Source organism: Drosophila mauritiana, chromosome 3L, assembly GCF_004382145.1.
Source record: "Drosophila mauritiana strain mau12 chromosome 3L, ASM438214v1, whole genome shotgun sequence".
NCBI classification, from domain to species: domain Eukaryota; kingdom Metazoa; phylum Arthropoda; class Insecta; order Diptera; family Drosophilidae; genus Drosophila; species Drosophila mauritiana.
In genome coordinates, this window is record NC_046669.1 from 12,202,118 (window position 1) to 12,227,775 (window position 25,658).

The 25,658-nt window shown below is 42.4% G+C and overlaps 1 protein-coding gene across 1 annotated transcript; it reads right to left on the reverse strand.

Annotated features, from left to right (window-relative positions):
• Window positions 1-849: 849 nt before the first annotated feature.
• LOC117139692 (ankyrin repeat domain-containing protein SOWAHB-like) lies at window positions 850-24,914 on the reverse strand. The gene is made up of 4 exons (XM_033302199.1): window positions 24,691-24,914; window positions 23,923-24,584; window positions 17,324-17,464; window positions 850-941 (listed from the first exon to the last, which is right to left on the reverse strand). Exons 1-4 carry the CDS (start codon window positions 24,815-24,817, stop codon window positions 876-878), a joined length of 996 nt encoding a protein of 331 aa, XP_033158090.1. The 5' UTR covers window positions 24,818-24,914; the 3' UTR covers window positions 850-875.
• Window positions 24,915-25,658: the final 744 nt, after the last annotated feature.

Genomic DNA, 25,658 nt, shown 5'->3' on the forward strand with positions numbered 1-25,658 from the left:
ATAAATTCGCGAACAGGTGGAAACTCATAACTGCGACCGCGGCTTAGGTTCCTTATACTTTTTTAAGGTTTTTTTTTACTTATACATTTTTTTTTTGTTTTTGGTTCACCATCCAGTTGCACAGTAGTCGCGGCGGCGATGAGGGTTCACTGCTGTCCAAAAGGAATGACGATCCTCGTCTCCTGGCCAACGAACAGGTGATCGGCGGCAGCACAGTGCTCTTTTGTTATTAAGTTGTTAAGCTAAATTATTGTTTTTCCCGTTTTTTTTATGTATTTATTTATTGTGCCGTTGGCGACATTTAACAGCTCATGCATTTATACCTATTAACAAGATATTCAAGCACGCGTGTGCAATAATATCTAAATGTTAACACAAATGACTACATTGTAGTTGCTAATTCAATATATGTTTTTCAGTTTAAATGGTGCGAAAATATTACCTTTTAAGCAGGGTAAATGTGTTGGAGTTTTTAATTATTATTTTTTAAAAATATTCAATTTAGTTAAGCCAAAGTTTGCATAGTTTCTTATAGTTGATTTTTACTTTGGGAAAATATCTATTAATAATTAGTTATTGCTCATTTTACTTTAAGGCATCAAGCATGCACTAAAGTATTAGTTAACCCATAATTTAAATTTATGCATATTTGGTGTAAAAAACTTGGCAAGATAAGCATGTTGCATTTACGCGAAAAATGAAAGATAATTGCAAAATTTACCCCCATATTAAGTGGCTCACCCTTGTGGTTAAAATACAATTTTTTTCTGCAGATAATGAATTTCGATTAAAACAAGTTTGTTTCTGAGCAAACAAAAAGTCCTTGACCAACGCGGAAATAATGGTTGAAAACTTAACGTGTCAATGGTTTTGTTTTATAACGTGAAAAACGGTGTTGTAAATGTAAATGTTGGTAATAAGAAACTTACCGTTGCTGGGCACTGAAATTAAAAAGAAAGCAAAGTAAATTAATATAACATATCAACTTATTTATTTATCCAATAAATAGATATTCATAAGAAAGTTTCTACTGCATTTAAAGCCTTTCCTTTTTAGTAAAATCAATTAAGATGTGATGCCAGTAAGCAAGTCAATTGAGCAAAAAACATCGTGAAATGGAGTACATAATTGAATATGGAATCAGTTCAAGTTCGGATCGATAGCTGATTTAATTGTTTGACTAATTGAGAGATTTTTTACTGCCCCAAGCGAACCCCCAAGATGCAGCATTATTTGCTCCATTTGGCACTCGGTTAACTTAATGACTTGATTTGCCGGACTGATGAGGTGCGGCTGATTAGCAAGCACTGGGGGACACAACGAGGTTCGAGATGGAGCTGGAGCTGGGAAGCTCAGAGATCCACAGACAGGCGAGTACGTGCAGCAACGTGGCCAACATCCTGACCAACATCCACATCGACTGATCGGCGACAATGACTCGCCATATATGCACCATGCACTGAGTAGCCGCAAAAAACGAAGAACCTTAAATTTCATGCAGAATTAATTAACCGCGGTGGCTACTAAAACTACTGCACTCCACTCATTTCGTGCCGCCGCCGCCCAAGTAGCGTAGTACTTTTTTGTGGCGTCTCCAGTTCCGTTTCCCCTTTCCCTTGACTCCTGACTCCCAACTCCCGATTCCCGATTCCCGACTCCCAGTCCGATGTTTGATGACCGGGCAGACAAGGTTGGAACACACAGAAACGCTCGACCAGAGCGGTCTGGAATTTCATTCAGAAACGTGCCCTGTACGCTGAGGCTCCGACTGAACGGAGGTCGTGTCCCCGCCGCTTTGTCATGACCATCTCCACTTGCCGATGCACTGATAAAAACAATTACCCACTTAGGTTTATTTCACAGAGAAAGAAAGGATCAAGACATATTTACCAAATCATGACTGAATGATAAAGTGTGTTCAGATTTCAGATATCAGCTTACAGAAAATATTAGAAAGTTCTGTTCGGAGATACTAACTATACTGGCTAAAATGATATCACTTAAAACTAAAACAAATCTTAAATATTGAAATAATAAATTCCCTTTCTGATTAGTAACTAAGCCTTCCACAAACAAGCATTCCATGCAATATTCTTACTTATAAAATAAAATTAGCTTGCCTTAATCCTTTTATAAGCTCTTAAAAGGTAATAAAATCTAAATACTTTATTGCACTATTATTTTTTAAGTGCACGTCTGTATGCATATGCCGGCTGCTTGTTTGCCAGCGAATCTATGTTGTGGCGCCATTAGCTGCCCCGTGTCGCAATTTAATTACAAGCTCCGTCCATCCGGAGGACATCGGTGAGATTTATGCAAAGAATATGGACTAAGCATACGCATCGGGAATGTCTCCTCGGGAGCAAAGCAATAGAGCCAGGAGCTGGAGTAGGAGTGGCAGCCAGTAGTTGGACCCGAAGCTGACATCACGATGCAGTTGCATTTGGCCCCCAGGGATCCGTCGCTTTTTTGATGCACAACTCAATTTGGCCAGCCGATCGGCGGAGTTGATGACGCGCGCAGTTAGGCCTTAATGCTTGGCTGGCCAAAAGGGCTTCAAAAGCTGTAGTCCCCAAGTTGGAGTGGCCTATTCAAAGATATTAAGACGAAAGCACTTGTTGCCATCAGTGCAGGCAGCTTCTTTAAAATCGAATCACGTCTGCCCAATTTTTGACCAACTCAAAGGCAAAAGTCGAAAAGCGAAAATCGGAGAGCGAGACGCGGGATTGTGGAAAATTTTAACTCCCTTGTAGGCGATTAAGTTAAATGCCACTAAACTAATTTAATAGCGATTCTGAGTGCATTCGACTTGCCCCCATACATACATGCATATAACCCTTTTTCCGACTCTCGGCAGAAACTTGCACCACATTTTCGCTGTTAAACATCTTGTAGTCGTCGTGGAACTTCAAACCCGATCCCCTTCTTGTCACGTACGCGATCTTTGGTAAAATAAATACACTCGACGCCGGGCAGATTGCTTTTCTATATGGAATTTAATTTGCGCTGACCCAAACATGTAATAACAATGCAATTTCAGGCGCAATTTTGCATCGCCCCGGTCGCAAGTAAATCAAAGTGAGTATTTAATAAAGCGCTGGCCATTTTCCCGGTGGCATTCAATCCCCCTTTGTGTGCATGTATGTACATTTCAAAACGGCGACGACAGATGGATGCAGATGCATAGATGCAGATACAAGCTAAAGATATAGATGCAGAGATGCAGATACAGATGCACAGATACTACTTGCCAACCGGACATGCACGTCTCTCGTTCGTTATGCAAAATGATGCCCGGCTATCCGGGGCAGTTAAGCAGTTAAGTTAGCGTTTATGGTTTATGGTGCCTATGATCGGAATGGATGGCGCTTAGCGGGGGCAACCTGTTGCGACTGCTGTGGCGCCCCATGGATCGGGGCATCTCGTAAAGCCGGGACACACATTCAGCATGATTAATTTAAGCACTTTTACGAGGCCGCTCTTCAAGGCGCTCCTGATTTATTGGCGGCCTGTGGGACGGCGCTGCTTTACGATTGGCCTCCAATAGCCTCGAATAAAATCGCAGTACGCTAAATACTCCCATTCAATGGAGATATATATGTATGTAGATACCATTCTCTGCCAATTGGATGAGTTGTTTGCTAGTGAAACTTCTAATTTCGATTACGATTCCGATCGCGATGGCTGCACTCGAACATGGCGCAATGAGGAAAAGGAGGAGGAGCAACGCTTGGTTTGGGCTGAGATTTCGTGTCTGGCAGCTGGCGCATGTTGCCATCAGACGCATTTACTATTTTGCATAAATCATAATGTAATCTGCATCTGGAAATGAAAACAAACCGATGCGATGCGAGGCGAACTCAAGCGAAAATGTCCAAGCGTTTATAATTAACTGCGCGGCCACAAACCGAAGACATTTTCAGGCGACATGCCGGGCCCAGTTGTCCAGTTTTGCCCAGTTGCCCAGTTGCAGGACGCTTCTCGGTTCTCCAGATCCCAGCCACCAACCACCAGCATAAGCCCGAGCCAAATCGCGAGTTCCTCAATGAAGCCTGCAGCTCCGCAGCATCTGCCCAGAATTCGACAACGCCGGCAACAACCGCAGATACTCCTACAGCCAAATCAGCAATGTGCGTGCACTGCGAGAAAATGGAGGGGCTTTGGAGTGGATGTAAAATTCAACGAACTGTCAAATTTACTGAGAATTATATCGTTTAAATATTGAAAGATTATCACAACTCATGAATTTAATAGTTTATCATTTCTAGGATTCCCTTTTTGGATTGAAACTATAGTAAAAATCTTTTCAAAATTAGAAAAACTTATATTAAATCTAGAAATATATAGAATAGCTTCATTTAAATAGCTTAAAACAGAGTGTAAGTTTTTAAATCAACTAGAATAATATCGTAACTGTTTGTTTTTCGATTATTGAGCATTAGATTTGCCTGATTGTTTTCAGTGCATATGTTTCGGCACAGGCGGTCAGCGATTCGCACCGAAGAAGAGCAGACCTCGAAGAGATGGGGGCGAGAATGGAGTTGGAGTGGATGAGCTGAGGGAGCCGAGGAGCTGGAGTCGCCATACGCAGGCAAATGAATAACCCTCACCTCATGCGCAATCGCAAAATCGCGAAATCTACGCAGCGCGCGGTCATCGGGCGCCTGCCAAAACTACGGAAAATAATTTATGCCCCAGTCGACGGACCGCGGCAACACATTGGCGCAACATGCTCCATGCCTCATGCCACATGCCCCATGCCCCATTCCCCATGCCCAAGCTGGCAGGGGCACAAGCATATATAGCATATATCGCAAACTGGCAACTGGCAAGCGAGATCAGCGGGTCGGATGTTAGCCGCAGCCAGGCAACGGCCAAAATTATAAATTAATGAAATTTATGCACAATAAAATTGCAAGCGAAATTATTGATGCAGTCGTTCACGCTTTAAATGCTCCCTAAATCAAAAAACGCGCCACAAAAATTATTAATATGGCCGCTGAACATGCAGCCTATACATATACATTTATACAGACAATCATCAGATGGCGCTAGGCAGCCGCAAAAAGCCGAAACTAAAACAGCAAAAAAAGTATAAAAGTATAAAAACATTAAACATTAAACAGCGCTGAATGTTTGTGGCTATGTACAATCGCACAGGCAGAAATGTACACAGGTATAAGCGCCGGATATGTTAATCGGTAAAACATGCTGCTCCTCCTCCGATTTATTCCTCCTGCTCCTGCTGCTCCTACTCCTGATCCTCCTGCTACTCCTACTCCTGCCACCATTATCCATATACACATCGTTTAGCCGATTTGTGGCGGGGTCTATCTTGTACTTTCCCTAGGACTCTTAATTCGAAGTGGAAGTGCTTTAAAGATTACATATGATAGTTTGAGCTAGATAAAGTGCACTAAAAAGGACATAGATGATTGCAACCATTTAGATAAGCTGTTGCTAACCAAGAGATTAATTTCAAATCATAAGAAATATAAAGGTATCTTTGTTTATAAACTTACAACAAAGCTTTTAACAAAGATGACACAATTATAAAAATTAAAGTGTAATATCCCACGAACCTTCGCGGAAATCTTTAGCAGATTACAAACGCATTACAAACATAATGTTTTCATTTTGTGCCCAAAATGTAAATTAGTCGCTGCTACTAGCGACTGCATCATAAAATAAATTGTCAAATTACACACAACAGATAGATTTCACGCCGCATTTTAAATTTGTTACCCATGGATATACAGGTAAAATTTTGTTTAAGCGAAAACAGCTTTATCTTATCGCAAGTTTTTGGTTTTGGGTTTCCTTTTTTTTGGGCGACTAAATGGAAATACTTATTATTCCACGAACTATGGGTATGTAAATTTCGCTTCTCACATGCGTCTCCATCAGCAGGCGACCCCCCACCCCACCAAAAACCCAAAACCCCAAAGCCCGAACCCTATCAAAAAAAAAAATAACCCATCTCAAGGGTTCCCAGCGCGCAGGCACAGTGAACCCTCGGTTTCGTAACTTACGCAGAAATCTCGAGGTTCGAGGTTCGTGTTCAAGACAGGTAGCGCTCTATTGGGCCTATATCAGTGGGCTAAAAAATTAGTTCCTCAACGATGACAAATTAGACGTCATTAAGAGTGAGCGGGCCAACAGTGACCTCATCTCATCCTTTCTGGGAAATCAACAAAAAAATGGAAAAAATTGAAGATACTGCCTGCGGAACGTGCAACAAATGGGCATGGCTGGCCATCCTAGGCATTCACAGCGCGTGGAACTGTTACTCCACATTATTTATGATAATCTCGATTCTGTGGCAGGGCCAGACCTGCGACTCCAGATCTGAGATCGCAGTTCTTTTTGGCCACCAGTTCGGTTCGAGGTGAGCCAGTCAGTCAGTCAGTCAGTTAGTCCGTCAGTCAGGTCATTTTGGAGCCACTGGCGTTGCGCATGCGCATGCGAACATCACATCAAAACTTGGGGCACTGCGTGTGGCCCCCCAAGACTGGATTCGTTGGACTCGACTCCACTGGCTCCTCTGGTTCTCAGACGCCGGCGGCCTTTACCTGTTGCCAGATTGCCAGCACAGGCCTTACGGCTCCAGATTAATGCGAAGTGACATGTTTAAGTAAAAGATCCAGAAGCTTATCCGATAATGGCCACCATATTTATTAAATGGCGTATTTAATTTGAGCCACTGAACATGGCATGCACAGTAAAAAAAAGTGGCGCTTGTCTTTGGCAATTTGTCCTCTTGAGGAGAAAAGAATTTGGAAGAAGCCACTTCAGCTAACATTAATAAATAAAAACTTGAGTTTGAAGCATCTGAATTTCTCATACTAACATTTAGTATATCTATAAGTATCTAGCATTATATAAAGTATCTAGATTGCTATTAGTTTGTAAAGTAAGTTACTTAAAACTTAAGTTAACTTAAGAGGACTACATTTGTAAGTACCTCCAATAAGTTATTTCTTTCCTTCATATTATTAATGTTTAATAGTTTAATAAAATATCGCATACTTTTGCCTTCTGCTTTCCCTTTTTGTTTTATTTGTAATCTCCAATCTAGTTTGCAATCACCCTTTTTTTCGCTCAGTGTGCGACTCTGTCTAGGCTGCAGGCATAATTAACCCAAAAACGTGGCACCGTCCTTAATTATTCTAGGCATAAAGTAAAGTCATAGCAGCACATTGGTGGGTTAAGCGCGGGCAACCGGAGCACCTCAAAGGACCCAACACAGGCTCACGAGGCACCTGGTAGCTGGGAGCTTGGAGCTGGGAGTTTGGGCTCCTGCTCAGACGACACGATTACCCTTAAATAGGCCCCACAATAATCATTTGTTTCGGGCCCAAAACAATGCGGCATCGATAGCGGGGCAACGCAGGAGCCACCAGAGTGGCCCAAACCAAGCCACCACCACCACCGAACCACCAAGCTCATGACCAAGTCGCGGCGGCCACCACCGTCGATGGCCTGATCTTCTTCTTCTACCTCTGGCCTTGTCGCCGATTTTTAAAGGTTGCTGCTGCTGAGGTTGCTGCAACTTGTGCTGCCAACTTCTGGTTGCCAGTTTTACTTTTTTGTTTTTTTTTTTTTGAGACAACACGAAGATTAGCATGCGTGACTAACAGAATTTTGTTATTCGCGGCCAAGACTCCGCTCCTTTGCTCCCTTTTTGCGAATCGTGCTGGCAGCGGGCAACGTCCACGAACTCCTCCATCGTAATCGTTTGTTAATTTTGCTAATTAATTATTGAATTCTCGATAAGCGGCCATTGAGTAATTGGCGAATGCTTAATGAAGCAGCCGCGATTAACGCCAGCAGCTGCAGTGATTAGCTCAAGCTCAATGAGAAGATACTTTATTAACTTTACATTTAAGCAAAAAAAAGCTACTTAAGTCTTTGTTATTAATGAATGTTGCGGTCTGCAGATGAAGTACTAACTAGCTACAAATTCAAAGAGCCATAGATCCTATGTAATATTTGTATGGAACCGCAATTCAATTTGACATTTAATGTTCTACAAGGTTGATTCTTTTTTTATCGTTATCGGAATTTCTTCTTTGAAGTGACAGCGAATATAATCTCCATAATATACCAATAATTACTGCTATCATATATTCTAGTTAATTGATTTCCACTGATTTTCAGCGACCATTTTCCGGCGCAAGTTCTTTGCATAGCTGGTCAAGAGTTTTGCCTTTTTCGATTTTATTTATATTTTTTGGCTTTTTGGGCAACGTAACCTTTTTCTGTTTGACAAGCAATTGCACTCAGCCCAAAAATGTAGCACCACGGCTTTTATTTCTCCAGCCGAGTTTTATTCCTGGAGGAAATGGCTTCTCAGCCTGTGCGATCGCGACCCGCTGCATGTCTCTTATTTTTTTTTTATTTGTAAGACCCCCAACTCCATGGCTGGAGTCGCAAAGTCCGGGCTCCAGTCGCATCGTCCTCATCATCAGCTCCATCTGCATTCGTCCCGTTCGCACAAAGTTTAGTTTCGTAATTTATGATGTCGCTATCGCAGCATCAGTCCAAGGATTTTAGGTAACGTGCGAACCCCAAGAACTCCAATATGAGCAGGAGCATGGTGATGGAGACGAGGCTGAGGATGAGGTAGCCCCTGGAAGAGCAATGCCACAGGGCGCAGGCAAAACTATTATCAGAAGTTTTATGTAAATTTTTAAGCATGTTGCCTGCTGCTCAGCCAGTCTAACATTGGGAATCTTTGGGTCGGCAGCAGCAACTGCCACAAGTTGCGAAATGTAATCTTTTGTCATCATGTTTGACAGCCGGCAACGGTTGTCGTCCTACGCATCCAGCACACCTGCCTGGGTTCCCTCATTAATTATGCACAAGTCCCTGTTCCATTCAGCACCCTTTTCCCCTTTACCAGAAGCCCACGCACCAATGCCATTTCATCTGTTTCAAACTATTATATAATTGTGGAGGATTGTGGAGTCGAGGGTAAGGGTTGTGGTGATTCTCTAAATGGATGCGACTATATCTATGTATCTATCTATATCTTTAAAGCTCAAAAATCAAACAGAAACATGAAAATATGTATATATATATATATATATTATTTAAATATTTTAGTACTTTAATAACTTCATTTTCTATATCAAATGAAATATGAACTTTAGTACTTTTACAAGTTCTCGATAAATTTACATTTCAGTTTTAGTGCCTGCTAATAAGTTTCAGCTCATTACGACGTGAGAAATATAACTTCATTTAACGATACCCTCCATAATTACCAATCATTTGTACTTTTTCAATTCATTTGACGCGTTCCAGCCCAGCGAATTAATTACTTTTTGGCCACAGTCGTGGAATAGGCCCAGTCAATCCTTCGGCCGTCGAAAGGATAGGGGCTATAAATAATTGTTTATTTTTTATCTCCCCGAGTAGTAAGTAAAGGAGTAAATAAACAAACGGGCAAAACCAATATGGGCGTACCGATGGGCGGTCAGCGATTTCTGTACTGGGTTTACACTACACGACGAACGGCGAGTGCGGAGTCAATTTGAAAAATCGATTAAATTCGAATAAATGTTGGCGAATGGGCTTAGTCGGATTTAAAAACTCATAACAACCAGGCAACACCTCCTTTTGTCCAAGGTGTATACGGAACAATGTGTGGGGTAACCAGCTCATCCTTCGGCCCGCTGGCGATATTCCTTCTTTTTATTTTCGTTATTTTGTTTGGTTCTCAATGCAGCAGTATTATTCATATTCATTTTGCGCAATTTATGACCCGGTTGAGCCCACTGCATTCGCAGTATTGACAAATTTGCAGGGCCCCACTGCCAGCCGCTGACAGGCATCCGGATTGCGAATGGGATTGGGTATGGGAATGGGTTTGGGAATGGGCCAGGCTAAGTATCTGCGCTTGGGGATCGCCATTCACCTTTGGCCACCTTTGGTTGCCAGGGGGAATCGGGGAATCGGAGTGTTGGGGAATCGGAAATCGGTAGCTGGCGCTAGTACATGGAACGGTGGCACTGGTTGCGACAGGAACACGGATTCTCCCAAGGCGAAAGCTAATCAATATACATACGTTTGCCTGGCTGGGATCGGCGTTGATTGCTTTGCCCCAGCTGCTCACACACATGGCCGATATGGATGCACTGGTCAAAAGTGAATACGAAATACTCAGAAATGGCATTCAAAAGAATCAAGATCTTTCACTTAAAGAAACTTAGGATTATTAACATGCTTAATATTCCTTGGATTTTGATTATATTGCTAATTAAAGATGTATTAGCATACCTACATTCAAGGTGAAGCTCAGAAAACGAATAGTATTCATGTATTTGTATTCATTCTATTCATGTTCGACAGGCAATTAAGTGTGAATACCAAGCTTGTATCTTTTTTCCCCCGCTGCACTGTTAAATGATATAATCCCTGCGATATAGCTGATTTATTTTCCCAGTGTAGAGATAATCGCACACACGCTATTCCGCCGCTTCATGCCATTAAACGTGACAAGTTGCATGTCCAAATAAAGCAGCAATGACCTCCATCAAACCGATATCGCAGATCGACTGACCGACCGACCGGCTATGGGACCATCAAAAAACAAACAAAAAATAGTAATCAAAAGGATCGTGTTTAATAAAATGCAAAGCGTTCGGCGATCGCCTTCTACTGCCTTCCTGGGCGATTGTAATCAGTTCAGTTGGCTTGGCCAAAAAGAAACAATGGTCATTCGGCAGCCAGTCAATCAGGAATGAAGAATCAGGCATCAGAAATCGGGAATCAGGAGAATCAAGAATCAAGAATCAGAAGAATCAAGAACGAGGAGTCAGGAATCCATCTTCGTCAGCCAGGCGAGGCGATTGTCTGCCGGACTTCTTGGTGGTTAACATGGCGCCTGAGTTTGTCGTTTTGGGAATTGTCAGCGGATCATCAGTCGGGATGATCGTCAATGACTTTGACGCGCTCTCCACTCCTTTGTCTGCCCCATCCATTGTTCCTCCTCCTCTTTTTTTATATTTTATTTCATTTTACTCCCTTTTTTTAGCTGGCGACGGCGGCAAATGGATGTCCATGGCGGGCTCATGAAATGTCAATCAAGTCATAGAAATCGCATTGCTGATTGACTATGCGAATGTAGGTGCTCCTCGTGGAGCGACGAGGATCCACTCCAGGTTGGGTCCACTCCAAAACAATTCAATTGAGCCAGCAAATAAATCACGTAGAACGGACTCAATGATCGTGGACCAGAGCTGGGTTTTTTGATTTTATTTTATTTATTTTTTTTTTTTCGTTTTTTCAGAGCTGTGACAGATCTCTGGTGGGTTCTGTGGCAGCAGGAGGAAAAAAATGCACACGGCTACAGGCTCCTGAGATTCTGTTTTTTTTCTTTAGCCTTTTGGATTTTTTTAGAAGTTACCTCTGTTGGCTTTCGGATTCGGGTCTTTCGTAGTAGTTATCTGGGAAGTTTTTCGAATGTCGCTAATTTGACGACTGCACGATTGCATCAAGAAGATGCTCGCCGGTCGAGCAGAGGACGTCCTCAGTCTGGACGAACTCCCGCCGATGCATTTACAGATAAGCTCAATTTCGTTTTTGCTGACACTTTACCGGCGGCCCCGAGGATCGCTGAACGGAGCATTGCCGGGATTCACGTTTTCGAGACATGTCGCCGATTTCCTCGCTTGCCACAAAAATAAGAAATTCCAGTCCCAGTCGCAGTCGCAGTCACGGAGCTAAACACGCTAAAAGACTTCTTCCTTGGGCACTGGAAACTCCTTAATGGTCATAACCGTTCACTCGATGCCTTTGAATTCAACATCGCATTGGTCATAAGCGAGTGTATATCCTTTATGGCCACATCACTGCCTACATGCAAGTTCGATTCAGTCAGTTTCGACTGCTGTTATGACATAGGGTATCAGCTATTCGACTTGGCTTCAATGCCAAATTACCAACGCAGCCTGCAGTAATTGTGAATGACAATAATTGTGGAGACAATCGGCAGTTCGGAACCGTGTTGAGGTGATTTCGGCCACATTCTGCCCAGGAGACATCGGTTGGAACGTGCAAGATGTTGGCGCCAACAGCGCCACCCAATAATGCCAGTGAGATAATAATAAAGACGAATTCCACTGGCGGCGAATGCAATTCGGTTGCAATCGCCACTTGGCATGGAATGACAGTTAAGGAGCGCCTTTCCAGTGGACAGTTACACATGTGCTACGTGGCACCAATGGGTTTTAAATCCTTCCAACTAGTTCTTATAGAGTTAAATTATTAATAGCAATGTATATGCAATCACATCCATCTAATCCAAACCCACACCGGAGCCAAACCAAGTGAAAGCTCATGACCCAAATCTGGCAGCGACTTCAAGCGACTATCTACAATGACAATTAAATGGGTTTTATGTCCGAGTACATCACCTCCAGCAGTGCGGAGTGATGGCCGGATGACACGACCGCCACTGCCATTGGAACTGCTCTTTCCCAGAAGGGAAATCCTTTCGCATGTCAACTGCCCGTATTTCCAGCACTTCGTCGGCGACATTGGGCGAACTCTAAAACTGCAGTGTTACTAAATATATAAAGCCACCGTTCAGGGAAATATTTTGATGACATTTATGCGTTAGCCACGTCCAACGGCGGCACAGAGCTCTAATTAAATTTAATAGCCACGCAGCGACATAAAATTGAGCCACCAACGTGGCAGACGTCGTAAACACATTTGATTTGATTTCTGGAAAGGCTTCACTCGGGTCCTCACCCATTTGACATTTTCGCCGGCGGATTGTTGATTGAATTGTCACCTCGATTTAATGACGCCCATGGAAAGTATCTTTCACACAAGTCGCCGCCGCTGCCGCCGTCGTTTGTTTTGATGTCTTCCCACCCGGAATCGGGATTCTGGTATGGGCCAATCATATGCCACTTGGCCAAAGGCGCCACCAATGCCGCTGACACACATAGACACCACTATTATGGTTCCAGAGCAGGGGATCCAGATCCGACTGAGTGTGCCGCAGGGACTGTCAAAGGTGTCAGACGTTTTATTGCCTTGCGGACGACCTGTTGAAAAGTTCATGGTCACGATGTGAGGAGTTTCCACGGTGGCAGGCGGACTTTGAAGATGCTCCTTAGATCTTAGACACTTAATGGCACTTCATGCGTTTTGCACCGGTATTATTCAATTAAAAAATTACATCAAAAGGGTAATAAAAATATTAAAATGTGTATCACTGCTCCTCTCTTTAGCGCAATAAAGATTATAAGTTGTGAATAATTCTAGCGCTTTTTACCAATATTACATTATGTATCTTAATAAAAGGAGGTGCCATTTGTTTTCCCATTTTATTGCCCAAAATTCCCGTACGTATTTGAATGCCCAAACACATTATATGGCGGAACACAGCGATTGCGATTGTAGTCGTACTCAAATATGGGCTTGTCCAGCCGCTTCAGGTTGTTTGTATCCCAAGTTTAATTAAATTTCTGGCATACGACATCAGCAATCAAGTACTGGCAACATGGCATCGGCATTGGACTCACTATTGCCGCATGGAACCATGGGTTAGATGCACAGTCATGGACATGACTCTGTGTAAACGGACATGCACATTTGAATTCGGTTAAATAGTCCACCTGGGCATGCCATCCACATCCACAAGTGCACAATTCCACGTCCATGGCTGAGCCAATCCAGAGTGCCTAATGTTCGTCGGATCGGAATGGCATGGGCTGATGGAATGCCCTTGTCCGGGCATAGAAGCCACATGCCTGGATGTATCAGTATGTGCATATTCAAAACGCCAGTCGCTGCTAATATGTAGTAGCGGCTTATAAAATGTTACAAGTTTTGTATTAATTAAAAACTTTGGCTCGTGTGTGTACTTTTACCAAGTTATATATGTTTGTATGTATTCTTTTTTTTTATTCGTACCCCACTCCTTTTGCCACTCAGGTGTGCCCCTGTATAAATACACACAAGTGGGCTGGACTTTCGCCCGCTTGGAGCTCGGGTTTGGGTCCATTGTTTGCAGTCCATCCGATTTTGGTGGGGCGATGGGACCGCCCCAAAATAGACAAGCATGCACCGTTTTGCAATTTAAGCTTGTCCACGTTGCTGGTGGTGCCGTGATGTTGCCGCTGTACTGTTGGGTTGCGCCTCCAACCCGGGCACCGCCGGTTGGCCATGCATCCATGCCGTAAGCTTGTCCGTCCGCCCGTCGGTTTGTCCATTTGTCCGTTCGTCCGTCCATCCATCAACGTGTTTGACCTAGCCGGCAATTCGGTTTGACATGCGGGTAAATTGAATTTTCCTTGTTTCGCATTTGTTTCGAGTTGTTTCTTTTTTGATTTTGCCCCGTTGTACGAATTACTTATTCAAATTAAAAATATTTTTCCTTTCTTTTTTTTTGTATTTTTACACCCTGCCGCCGATGACTGGGGAATTTTTTTATTTGGAGTTTCTCCACAAAATTCTCGCCCATTTATTTACATACGCGTACATATGTAAATGGTCAGCGGCATGTGAGTCCGGACTTTGTACATAATCCTGTTAGCATACAAGTGTAACTGAATCCATCTGCATAACTTTCGGTCACCCGACTGATTTCACTTAGAATTTATTTTAGTTGGTACGGGAAATACAATTGGAAAATTAGTTTTTTTTTAACTTAAATTTCAGATCATATTTTATTTTTTTTTTTAAATTGTTTTATATACTGTACGTTTATTAATGGTTCAAACGATTTTAGAGTGGTATTTTATCTTCTTAGTCTCATATTGCTTTTAGAGCACAATAGGGACAAAACGCACCACAAGTGTGCAGAAAAGTAGTCCAATTGTAATGAACTCTTCATCAAGATATCGCAAAATATTAATTTATCACAAACTATAACTATTAGGTGATTTAATCTTTCCATAGTGCTCATTAGAGAATATCTTCACCTAATAGTGCAGTGATTATTCGCATGTGAACATTTAAAAATCCGCAAGATACAACCGTTTTTTCGGCCATTCACATCCATCTTGAGCAGAATGAGCAAAACGAGCAGCGCGAAGGAACTCGAGGCATTAGGTTAAGTGGCAATCGCGGTCTGATTTATGGCTATTTCCGTCTCGTTGCGATTTCAGTGATTCAAGGAATTGGAAGCGCCGCAAATGAGCTGCCAGTTGGCAGTTGCTCATCCAAAAGGCCTCCGGGGTGCTGCTTCGTTCGCTCATTAATTGATTGCACTTATGGCCCTCAAGATTCAAGATTTGCATGTACATATGCGAATGCGTATGCAGAGTGCGGAATTCATTATTTCCGGGAACAGTGCATTTGTACGGCAATTAGTCCGCTCGCGAACATAATCTACCACGGCTTCTCCACCTCCTGCGCCACCGCAGATACCCGTAAAACCCAGGGGCCCATGTTCCTCTGCGGACGGCATAAATCATCTTGCAACGGGGCCGACGCCCCAGTATCATCATCAGCAGCACTGGATATATACTATATGGCTATATGTGGGACATAAATACCCGGGGACGTACGAAACTCCGAAAAACGCTGTCTAATTGAGAGGCACCACCAGAAGGGGCAGCAAATCTGGCGTATTGAGTTCTCACACTGAATCCTCATGCTCATGCACCCACTCCAGTTCCAATTCGGAACCCAATCTCGAGATGTCGCGAGCGTAGCCATATTTCCATGTCTCATTTGCGGCGACCCCTCGAGAATTGGAGCTCGCTCTTTCCCCCATTTTTTTGTGAGTGGGGTCACACGCACGTCATAAATAAGCGTAAAAAACTTGGTCTAGGGGTGATGGACCAGGGAATACCCGGTAATGAAATCCAGATATTAAAACCATTAAGTGAAAGTGTTGCCTAGGAAACCTAATTATTTTTAATGCACATTTTTTATTATTTAATTATTATTTTAATTATTTAATTATTTTTAATGGTACAATATAATGCTAATTACTTAAAAGAGTCAGCATTCTAGGCATACAGATAAGTTCCTAGATATTGTAGCTAATATGCATTTGTTATTTTGTAGTCCAGATTTTATATTCACCAAGTCACTAAAAATAGTCGAGTAACCAGAAATGTAGCCCTTGTTCTTTATTATTTATGATACTTTAAAACAAAGTTTCTCCAGCGCAATAAGTTAGAGAAAAACGCATTCAGACATGGTGTCAAAACATTTTTGATTACCAACAATTAACAATTTCTAAAAGAAGCACAGGTAATAATTTATAAATTCCTCTTTAGGAGAAAACCTAATAAATTCAAATAAATCAAAAGTTATCTTAGATATATAGAACTATGTTACCATTTTTTGAGTTATGAGATCGTAGAATTTAATTATAAGTGTCAAAGGTAAAATATTAAGCCTTTAATCATTTATTTCTTAGCTATACGCAGTTCGAATAAATAATATGATAATTGAAAATACAGAAAGATGACTTTCAAAACCCTTTCCTTGCCAATTTTTTTACCTTTAAACGTTGAATATATTTCTTTACAAAAAATATAATATATTATAAACTTGATGCTGTAAAATTTAAGTTCTATATCCTTGTAGGTAGTTTTATGCAATTAACCCTTTACTGACAATTAGGCATTGCAAATCTTTTGCCGGAAAAACAGGAGTGCGAGAAAATGCAATTGTGTCTACCTTCTAGTCCCCTTCTCATCCGCAATCTCTGCGAGATGATCACTCGTCAGTGGTTGCCCAATGCCAGGCCATATATCTACGTCTATATCCATGTCTATATCTATATCTATGTCTATATCTATGGCCGATCCGTACGGCCTACGTTGTTCGGAGTCGCGCTCACGCCCACTTCTTAACATGCGCTACAAGTGCTAAAAATGCTGAAAACATATTTCACAATTAATTGTCGCCTCGACTGGCGTTGTTGTTGTTGCTTATTTAATTTATTTTTTTTTTCAGCTCGCTATGCGACAAACGCCAAATCCCCCCAACCCCCCACGGTTGCCACGCCCCCTCTGGCTGGCCGGTCCCTCAGTTGTCGTTATTATATTTTTCCTCGCATTTTTAAGTGTTGTTCGACATGGCAAAAACAACGCGTTGCTGCTTAATTTGTCGTAATTAATGCTTATGAATAGTTTGTACTTGTCGCATTTGTTAGAGTATCGTGGGTGGAAAAAGTGGCTAAAAGGTGGCTCAAAACTGGCTAAAAGGTGGCTTAAAACTGGCTATAAGGTGTCTTAAAAGGTGGCTAAAAGGAGGCTTAAAAGGAGGCCAAAAGGTGAATAAAAGGTGGCCAAAAGGTGGCTCTAAAGTGGCTACGGAAAGAGGAATCAGTGAGACTTACCTGCAGCTTAACCAGTTCCGGATACTCGCTGGCCATCTTGGCCAGCTCCTGGTAATTAGCCTTCGCCATCGAGACGATCCACTCCTTTGCCTTGGGATGCGCCAGAGTAACCTCCGGTGAATCCTTCTCCTCGATTAATTGCTGCAAGAGGAATGGAGAAGAGGAGCGGAGGAGGTGCGCCCAGAGGGGCATAAATTAATTATGCATGTTTCTGCCACTTTGTCTACGACTTGGAAGGGGACGAGGGGGGGCGTTGGCGGAGGCGTTGTACCACTGCTAACAAAATAAAACAAAAAATCAAAAAAAAAAAAAAAAAAACCAAAACGAAAAACATCGGCACGAAGCGGGAATAAAACATAGAAAGCCCATTGAGAGCATTAACGCCAACACAGTCGTCGCCTCCCGGAATATACGATTCTAATTTACCCACTCGCACACACGGCCAACATTGCCCCACAATCCCAGTGTGTGTGTGTGTGTGTGTGGCATCCACATGGGATATGCAATATGGAACGGGTGCTTTTCGAGCAGGAGGTGCACTTTCAAAAATATCTAGTTTTACCTAATTAGATCGAGCACGAATGCGCGCACCAATTGAAACCAGAAGGAAAACGCTGTTGGTCGTTAGAAATTTAACAAGAATAATGCTATATCTATTCCAATGATAGAACTTACTATAGTTTATTAATGAATAACCGCAATTCGATATAAAATGTGGATAATCACTAATTTATATGTTTAAAGACTAGGAAGGATTCCAATCTCTAGTAGTTCAGTCAAATGTACTACATTAGAATACCTGATTTAAAACAGCAACTTAGAATAGAAGTCACAACCTTCCACTAAGGATTTCCACATCTGCATCTCAGCCCATTTTTCCGAGTGTCAAGATGGGATGCCCACGAGATTGGGGAATGGGGATGGGACTGGGATTGGGATTGGGATGCGTGTTGTTCCAAGGGTGCAGACACGGGCGTAAAAGCTGGATGGTAATTATGCTCACGCATTCGACGGCGCCATCGCCATGTTCCTTCACTAATTATGAAGGTAATAATTTTTATTTATTAGGCGCGTGCTTAAGGCAGAAAGTGCGCTCCGTTCTTCTCAAACAGCAGCTCCCTTTCGAAAAGAAAGTAGTAGATGTTTTTTGGTTCGGTGATTTACACAGTTTTTTACACACACACACACACCCGCAAAAGTCGGCTGCTGCTGATAATGAGCCCTCTAATGATTTCCGCGGGTGAGGGTTGGAGTTGGGGTTGGGGTTTCCTCGGATGCAGGAGGGGAGAGAGGAGTGCGTTGACTACTTCCCAAACAAACACATGTGCCAGCGACAATAAGAATGGAAGCCACCCGACATGTGTGCCTCATATTTACGAGCGCACAACACATTTTCGGCAACTAATTATCCATTCGCGTAATGTTCGCGGGCCTAACAAGCTGTGCAATCCCCGGCATAGCCGGCAAACCCACTCCCAACTTTCACCTGAACATCACCCACTCTACGGGGCCTTTTATTATCCCGGGCCCATCGCAACATAGCTAATAAATACGACGACATTTGAATGCCGCATTTTGGCCGCAGGATGCGCAGAACGCGTGCCAGGACCTCCGTCCAATTCCATTCCATTCCATACCCCTCCATTCTATTTACACGCCACTTGACTCCTGGAGAGCTCACGTTTTTCCAATTACGGACGGGTGTTTTACTTCGTCCGGTTGCACAGGTAAGCAGAGGGCAGTCGCCATTTGCAAAGGGCATTCTGGATGGAACTCGCATCCAGATATGGATTCATATACGTACTCAGATACGGATTCGGGCATTTGAGCGAGCGAGCGAGGCGACAGGCGTAACAGGAACAGGAACAGAAACAGCAGCCGAACATCATAAAACAGTACAAACATTGAGACGCAGGCCCTCTGGCCAAGTGGCCATGTCAATGCTAAACAAAAGAGCCCGGAACCCGCAAAAGAACCCCATACAATGGAAAGCCAGACCCAACCGAACTGAACCGCCCACCACACTCGGCAAAAACAATATGATGAGCCAATTAGAGTAGTTACTAAATATGAAGTACTTATCAACAAAATATAATTGTAAAATAAGTTTAGTAACATTACTATGGATTCAACGATCATAAGGATGGGCATGCATTTCAGTGCGAATTCTATTATGAGAAGGTATTTAAATGTTATAAAGGGTAGATAAAGTATCTTATGGTCAAACAATGCCATTAATTTTTTAGAGTTCCTACATATTTCATTTATTTTATTTGTAATAAACCAAAAGTAAACCCTTTAAAACTAACTAACTAATGACGTACATTTTTCCGACTGCAAACAGCCACCCCCAAGGATCCCCAATTTTAATGGTATGTTGCTTTTTTATGGCTTTGGGATGAGGAGTCAACAAAACAAAAAAAGAAGAGTATAGAAAAAGGCAAAACCCGGAGCAACTCGGACTGGAACTCTGACTCGAACTTGGAGACTTCGGGAGGGATTGAGCACCGGTTTTGCCCTTGTCTATCGCACTGGCTGGCCACCCACTCATTCCGCTCCCCAATCGCTTGTTTGTTGGCCAGTTTTCTTGTGTGCCGTGTCCCTTTATGCCCGATATTATATCACACAGCTGGCCGTTGTCCCTTTGCCAGGATAACCAGACTACTGCACACTGGGATGCAGAGAGCAAGAGTGTGGATACGATATGGAACTCGGGGTCTGGGCCATGTCCCTTCAGTGTTTACGTTGGCCCGGCGAGTCTTACCTTTCGACCGATGCCACAAAATGGTCGTGTTTCCATTTCCAGGATACAGGCTACAGGCCACGGGGATTCAACTCCGTTCGCTTTTTTGTCCAGTACGAGTAGGACTAGTGGGTGTGGCTGGAACTTCGGCGGTGAACGGGTGGATGGATATTGTTGCTGTTGTAAATTTAACCGCTTCGGGACACAGTCCGTTGTTGTTTAACAGCAATAACAACTTTTGGTTTGTTTCCTTACATTTTTAATTGGGTCCTTTGTGGCTGGCATGACCGTGATGAGAATAGCTTTGCCTAACTAATTTCTATTGCTGCTTATTGGCTATGTTAACATGTTTCACCAACTTGTTTTATGCAAAAGGGTTCGTTTCGCCACCGACCCAGCCACGCCCCCTCCCCCGCAACCAGGGGCATCCCAATCCCGCCCCTCATTTCGATGTGGGTCGCCTGGCAGTTTTATATGCACTGTGGGACTACGGAGGTGGCCTCCTATTTTTAATAAGAATATATATGCGGTCTGTTTGATGCTGCAGGCGGACTTTTGGGCAGGAACTTTGCTTTGGGGCCATATTTGCGCTGCCAGGGAGTTTAAATTAGATTCACAAAACATCGGGCTGAGTTTGCATTAGTTTTTGTTTGATAGTTGAAAGCTTTAGAATCTTAATTGCTATTTTATGAAAGATACTTCCCATTAGGTGATTGTTTGATTTGTTAAAAATTTAAAAATCAGATTTCTTCAACTCTTTCCACACAAATCAAGGCAATCTTAAGTTAAAAATATATTTTGGCAATTCGTAGAATTTCCAACATGGCTATTTTAGTTAACAACACGATGCCTACTTTTAGTTTTGAAGGTTTAGCTGGAATTCATGATAACTTTGCTCTTGAACCGAATAATTTATGTAGTTTCCCGTTAACCTTCTAAAATTTCATCAATCAAAAAGAAGTAAAAATCCAAAGCTATGATACTTCTATCAATATTAGTTATTTAACGAAAAAATCCCATTTTAAATCAGCTTGTTATTTTGGGGCGTAAATTAATCAACTCACAACGGTGCTGAGTGAGCGTACAAAAAGCAAAATCATCGGGCTAATTAAAAACGATCGAAACGAATTTAATTGATCAGCTAGCTGGGGTTGGATACAGATCCCAGATCCCATAGTTACGGTTGCAACGCCAAAAATTTCACGGTACACCATGATGAATCCACTTCACTTGCTCCCCAGTTTTATATTTTCTTTCGATCCCATGATGAATCCCATGAACTAGAATGGCGCCTTCGAAACTCCTGGGGAAGATGATGAGCCACTTTCTTTTCGTCTAGCGATGATTAGTTATTTTCTCTGATGAATAACCGGTAAGAAAGGAGCATCCATCAAAACCTATCCCAATATTGTTTACAACTGAATTTTAATAATTGCGTGAAGACGGTTGGCGCCATCAAAAATGACTATGTGTGTCTTGTTAACGAATCAATTTGTTAACAAGCTGTAAGCGCTTATAACGCCACAGATACTTTCTTTATTCTCAGTGCTCCAAATGGGAGCTATCAACCCGATCTGTACGATATGATAGTGAATGATAGCCCTTCGTTTTTAGCTCTACTCATGTTGCAGACAAATTAATAATGACTGGCGAAAATGTGGGCGAAATTCAAGTAAATTCATTCATTCAAATGAAGTATTCATAATTTCTACGATAAGTAATAGTAAACACATTCAACGAAATGTTGTTCCTTAGAATTTACTAGCCTTGTTAGTAAGAACTTTCCCGTAGCTTCCATTTAATTTTGACTTTATTTTGATATTTTTAATTTGTCTGCTCAAAATCGGGCTGCGTAAATCCGGAAACATGAAATACGTGAGAAATTCAAAGTTGCGGCAGTGATGCTTTGAAACAGATTTCCAATATAAGGACTAGTTTGATTCTACCATGTCCGAGTGTCTGTACAAATAGGCACTTAAGTTCGCTTCCCGATGTTTTAGTTGGATTTTATAGCATCTGACGTGCCGTTGACAATCCCACTTTGATGTACATCCACTGCTGCGGAGCATCTTGCTCTAAACATGATACAATAGATTGAAATGAAATGGAATGGGATGGGATACGGATGCGGATGGGACCATCCGTCTCGCAGACAGACTCCGATGATTTATGCACTGGGGATATTCGTTTTCAACTCTAAATTGCGTGATTGACAGGCCTAAGTGGATGACAGTTGTTTGACAACTCGGCCCAATTGCACTACTATAGCTTGTAACATTAACTAAGGAACGATTTTTCCGTAACGCTTGACAAATTCCACTGCCACATGCTCACCCCGAGATTGATACTTTTCTAAATTAGAATCTCGAAGTGGACACGCTACAAATTATATGTATGTGGAGTGGATTTTGTTGAAGTGCTAAAGGTTTCCATTTCCAATTTACATCAATTATAGTCATAGGATCTGGAAATGTTTCGGTTTTCATAAGAAACAGCTAAATTCCTCAATTTTTATGTTTAAAAATAACAATATATAATATTTCATTAGATGTACTATCAAAAATTCCATTCGATTGCAGATTTTTCTGAGTGTTTGCATGCCATTTGCTGGCCGCAAAATTTCTCACGTAACTCATACTTGGCATGTCCTGCGATGTGTTTGTACACATAATAGGCTTTTGGGGCATCAAGAAAATAAAGAAATGGAAATGCGAGGGGTGGGGTGGGGGGTGGTGAACAGCTTGCAAAGTGTCGTCATGGCCAGTTGATGGAACAAAGTTACTAAACACATCGCACTCGGGCGGGAATCGAATTCGGAATCGGAGTACATGTGTCCGCACATGTACGTACACATGTCGGGCATCAGCTCGCCAGTTCTCCAGCTCACCAGCTCGCCAGTTCACCAGCTCTTGAATGCGCGCGGCGACAAAGCCGGGACAGAAAAAGTGGACAGGAAGGCGAACGGAACGATGCAGGCGCATGTATGTAGTTTTATGAGACTTACATTTATATTGTCCACTAATAAAATTAATGGATTTATTCAATTCGGCCTGTGCTGGTGGCAATTCGTGACATGGCTCTGGGAACTGACAGACAGTTGGGTGACCGACCAACCAACCGACCGGCTTAGTTCGAGCCAGCCACTCTGCCACTCTGACATTCTGGCCATCTAGCATTCCGCCAGCAGTTCCACTTGAGGTGGCCCAAAGCCTGGGACAGCCACTGATGCATTGACAATAATTGCTCGGGGTTTCCAGGGCCAGCAGATCTAATCTGACCCTGATTTGTAGCGGAATATTAGCCAGTTTCTTTGTCATATGCAGTGATGGGAAAGCAAATACTTCTTTCAATCCCATTATACAGTGTATATACGCTAAGAACTACTTAAAGTTTCCTGAGCAGGAGGATGGTTTCAAGATATGTTACGAAATTAAGAAGGCCACTCTTATCACTAAGCGAAGAATTCGATGTAAATAATAGAATTCGTTTCTCTTTAGTTTAAACAAAGGCAGTGAGATTGTAGAACTTAAAAAAATATGATTCAAAAAAGTTGATTACAGTGTGTACAGTCTACGATAGCTGGTTAAGTTGAACAACGCCTTCAGATATTTTTGCCTACCACAGTGGACACATCATATAAAAACCTGCATAGCTCTGTGATAATTAATCACAACTAAGCCGTGCAAAAAACGTCGCATATTTGAATTGTCTTGGAGCGAATCTTCCCACTATTGACGCACAGGAAATGGAACGCATTGGAACAGAGCTGGGAGGGATGGGACCGAAAGACACCCGCACTCAAGCCGAGCCCGCATGAGGGCTAATGCCCTGGGTTAACCGGTTCTGTGGCACTCACCTTCTCTGGCTTCTTCTTGGTTGGCGGCGATATGATTTTAGCCTCTTCTTCGGACGCCATCCGGTTGAATTTGCGCGTGGCCTCCTTTACGCTGATGGGATTCTCGGCCACATCGCCCTCGGCGGCGGGAGCAGTGGGATCAGCCATCTCCGGCTTTTCGATGGAAGTGCTGGACGCCGAGGAGGCCTCCGAGGAGAATGAGAAACGTGGTATGTTCTCTTTGTTGTCGATCACATCGATGGAATTCGATCGAGACGTTTTCTCCGGCTTCTCCTGCTGATCCAGATCCTCCGACTTGACCGACGGTCGCCTCTCCAAGCGTGCTGGCTCAATGCGCTTTATGGCAGCCGTGAATTCGTCTACGCACTCTTGGTAATTCTCCTGGTGCTCCTTGGCAATGGAGACGGCTGGCGGAGAAGTGACCATGGGCGGGGGCTTATATGGCGGTGGCTGCCTCATGGGCGAGTCAAAGTTCAGGGATGCGCCGCCGGGACTCGAGGGCTCCGGAATACCCGATGCGGCGGCCACCGCGCGCTCCACAACCTCATCCGTTGGGCATTCGTTCACGTATTTCTTGCGCAATATCAAAAACTTCTGATTGTTCTCGTTCTTGATGGTGGACAGCAGTGTGACATAGGTCTTGAATCGCTTGCGTGCCTCATCTGCAATTAATCATTGGGAACATCCATATGAAAACCGAATCATTATGGGTTTTCTTGGCCATTCAACAGGTCCCACAAATCCAAAAGACAAACACAAATGACTCACTTTGCGACTGCGGGTGAGTTAGGAATTTCTTGAAGTGCTTCACCAACGCGTGATTCGTCACCTTGCACTCGTTTGCCAACATGTAATTACGGATCTCCGCAATGGATAACTCCTTCGGCAGCTCCATTGCACTTTAAATCTCACTTTAAAACACTTTTAAACGCGAAATAAATAAAAAATCACAACAAACAAAAACATTCGACCAGGGCACTGTGCACACTGCGAATGTTGCAGCCCTCATGCTTCGCGGAAAAAAGCTCGCTGATTTCACTAGCTGACAGAAGGCTGGGTGGTGCGTAACTCGTAAAATGGAATGTTTTCTTCGAGTTTTAATAGTTTTAAAAGCAATTTTAAGATAAACTCTAATTTATTTAAAGAAGTAAAACATATATAAAATTTTCTACATTTATATTAAATAATGAATTAAACATTTTTATGTCGATTTAACATGTGGAAATATCAATTACTTTCGAGACAATTCGGCATGCAAAACTTTGTTTTCCTTGAAAAAATTTAAATATCACCGTAGAAGAAATGATTAATATAAAAATGTATAATAAAATAAAAATTATAAAAATAAGAAAATAAGAATTAAAAAAATTAAAAAAAGACATTGTGACAATTTATGCCCGCAAAGTACCTTTTTATTTCTTCTACAAAAATTTCAAGCCGTAAGGAAAGTTAAAAAACACTTTTTCGAAATGACTAATGTAATTTACATCAATGAGTTTGCTTTGTTGTGCAAAATGTTATGATAAATGTTTTTAAACAAAGTACGTAAAGGTAAACGAAAGGCTCATAATCAATTTTGAAATCCCTTCGGCATGGCAACTTGTAAATCGGAGTGGTAGTTAATTTGCATAAAATTCAACTCCAGTTGAATCCATCTGGCTCGAAGTATCTTCCGCATGCAAAGAATTATTAAAACAGTTCCGAATTAATTCCTGAGACACAGCCAAATGTAAATT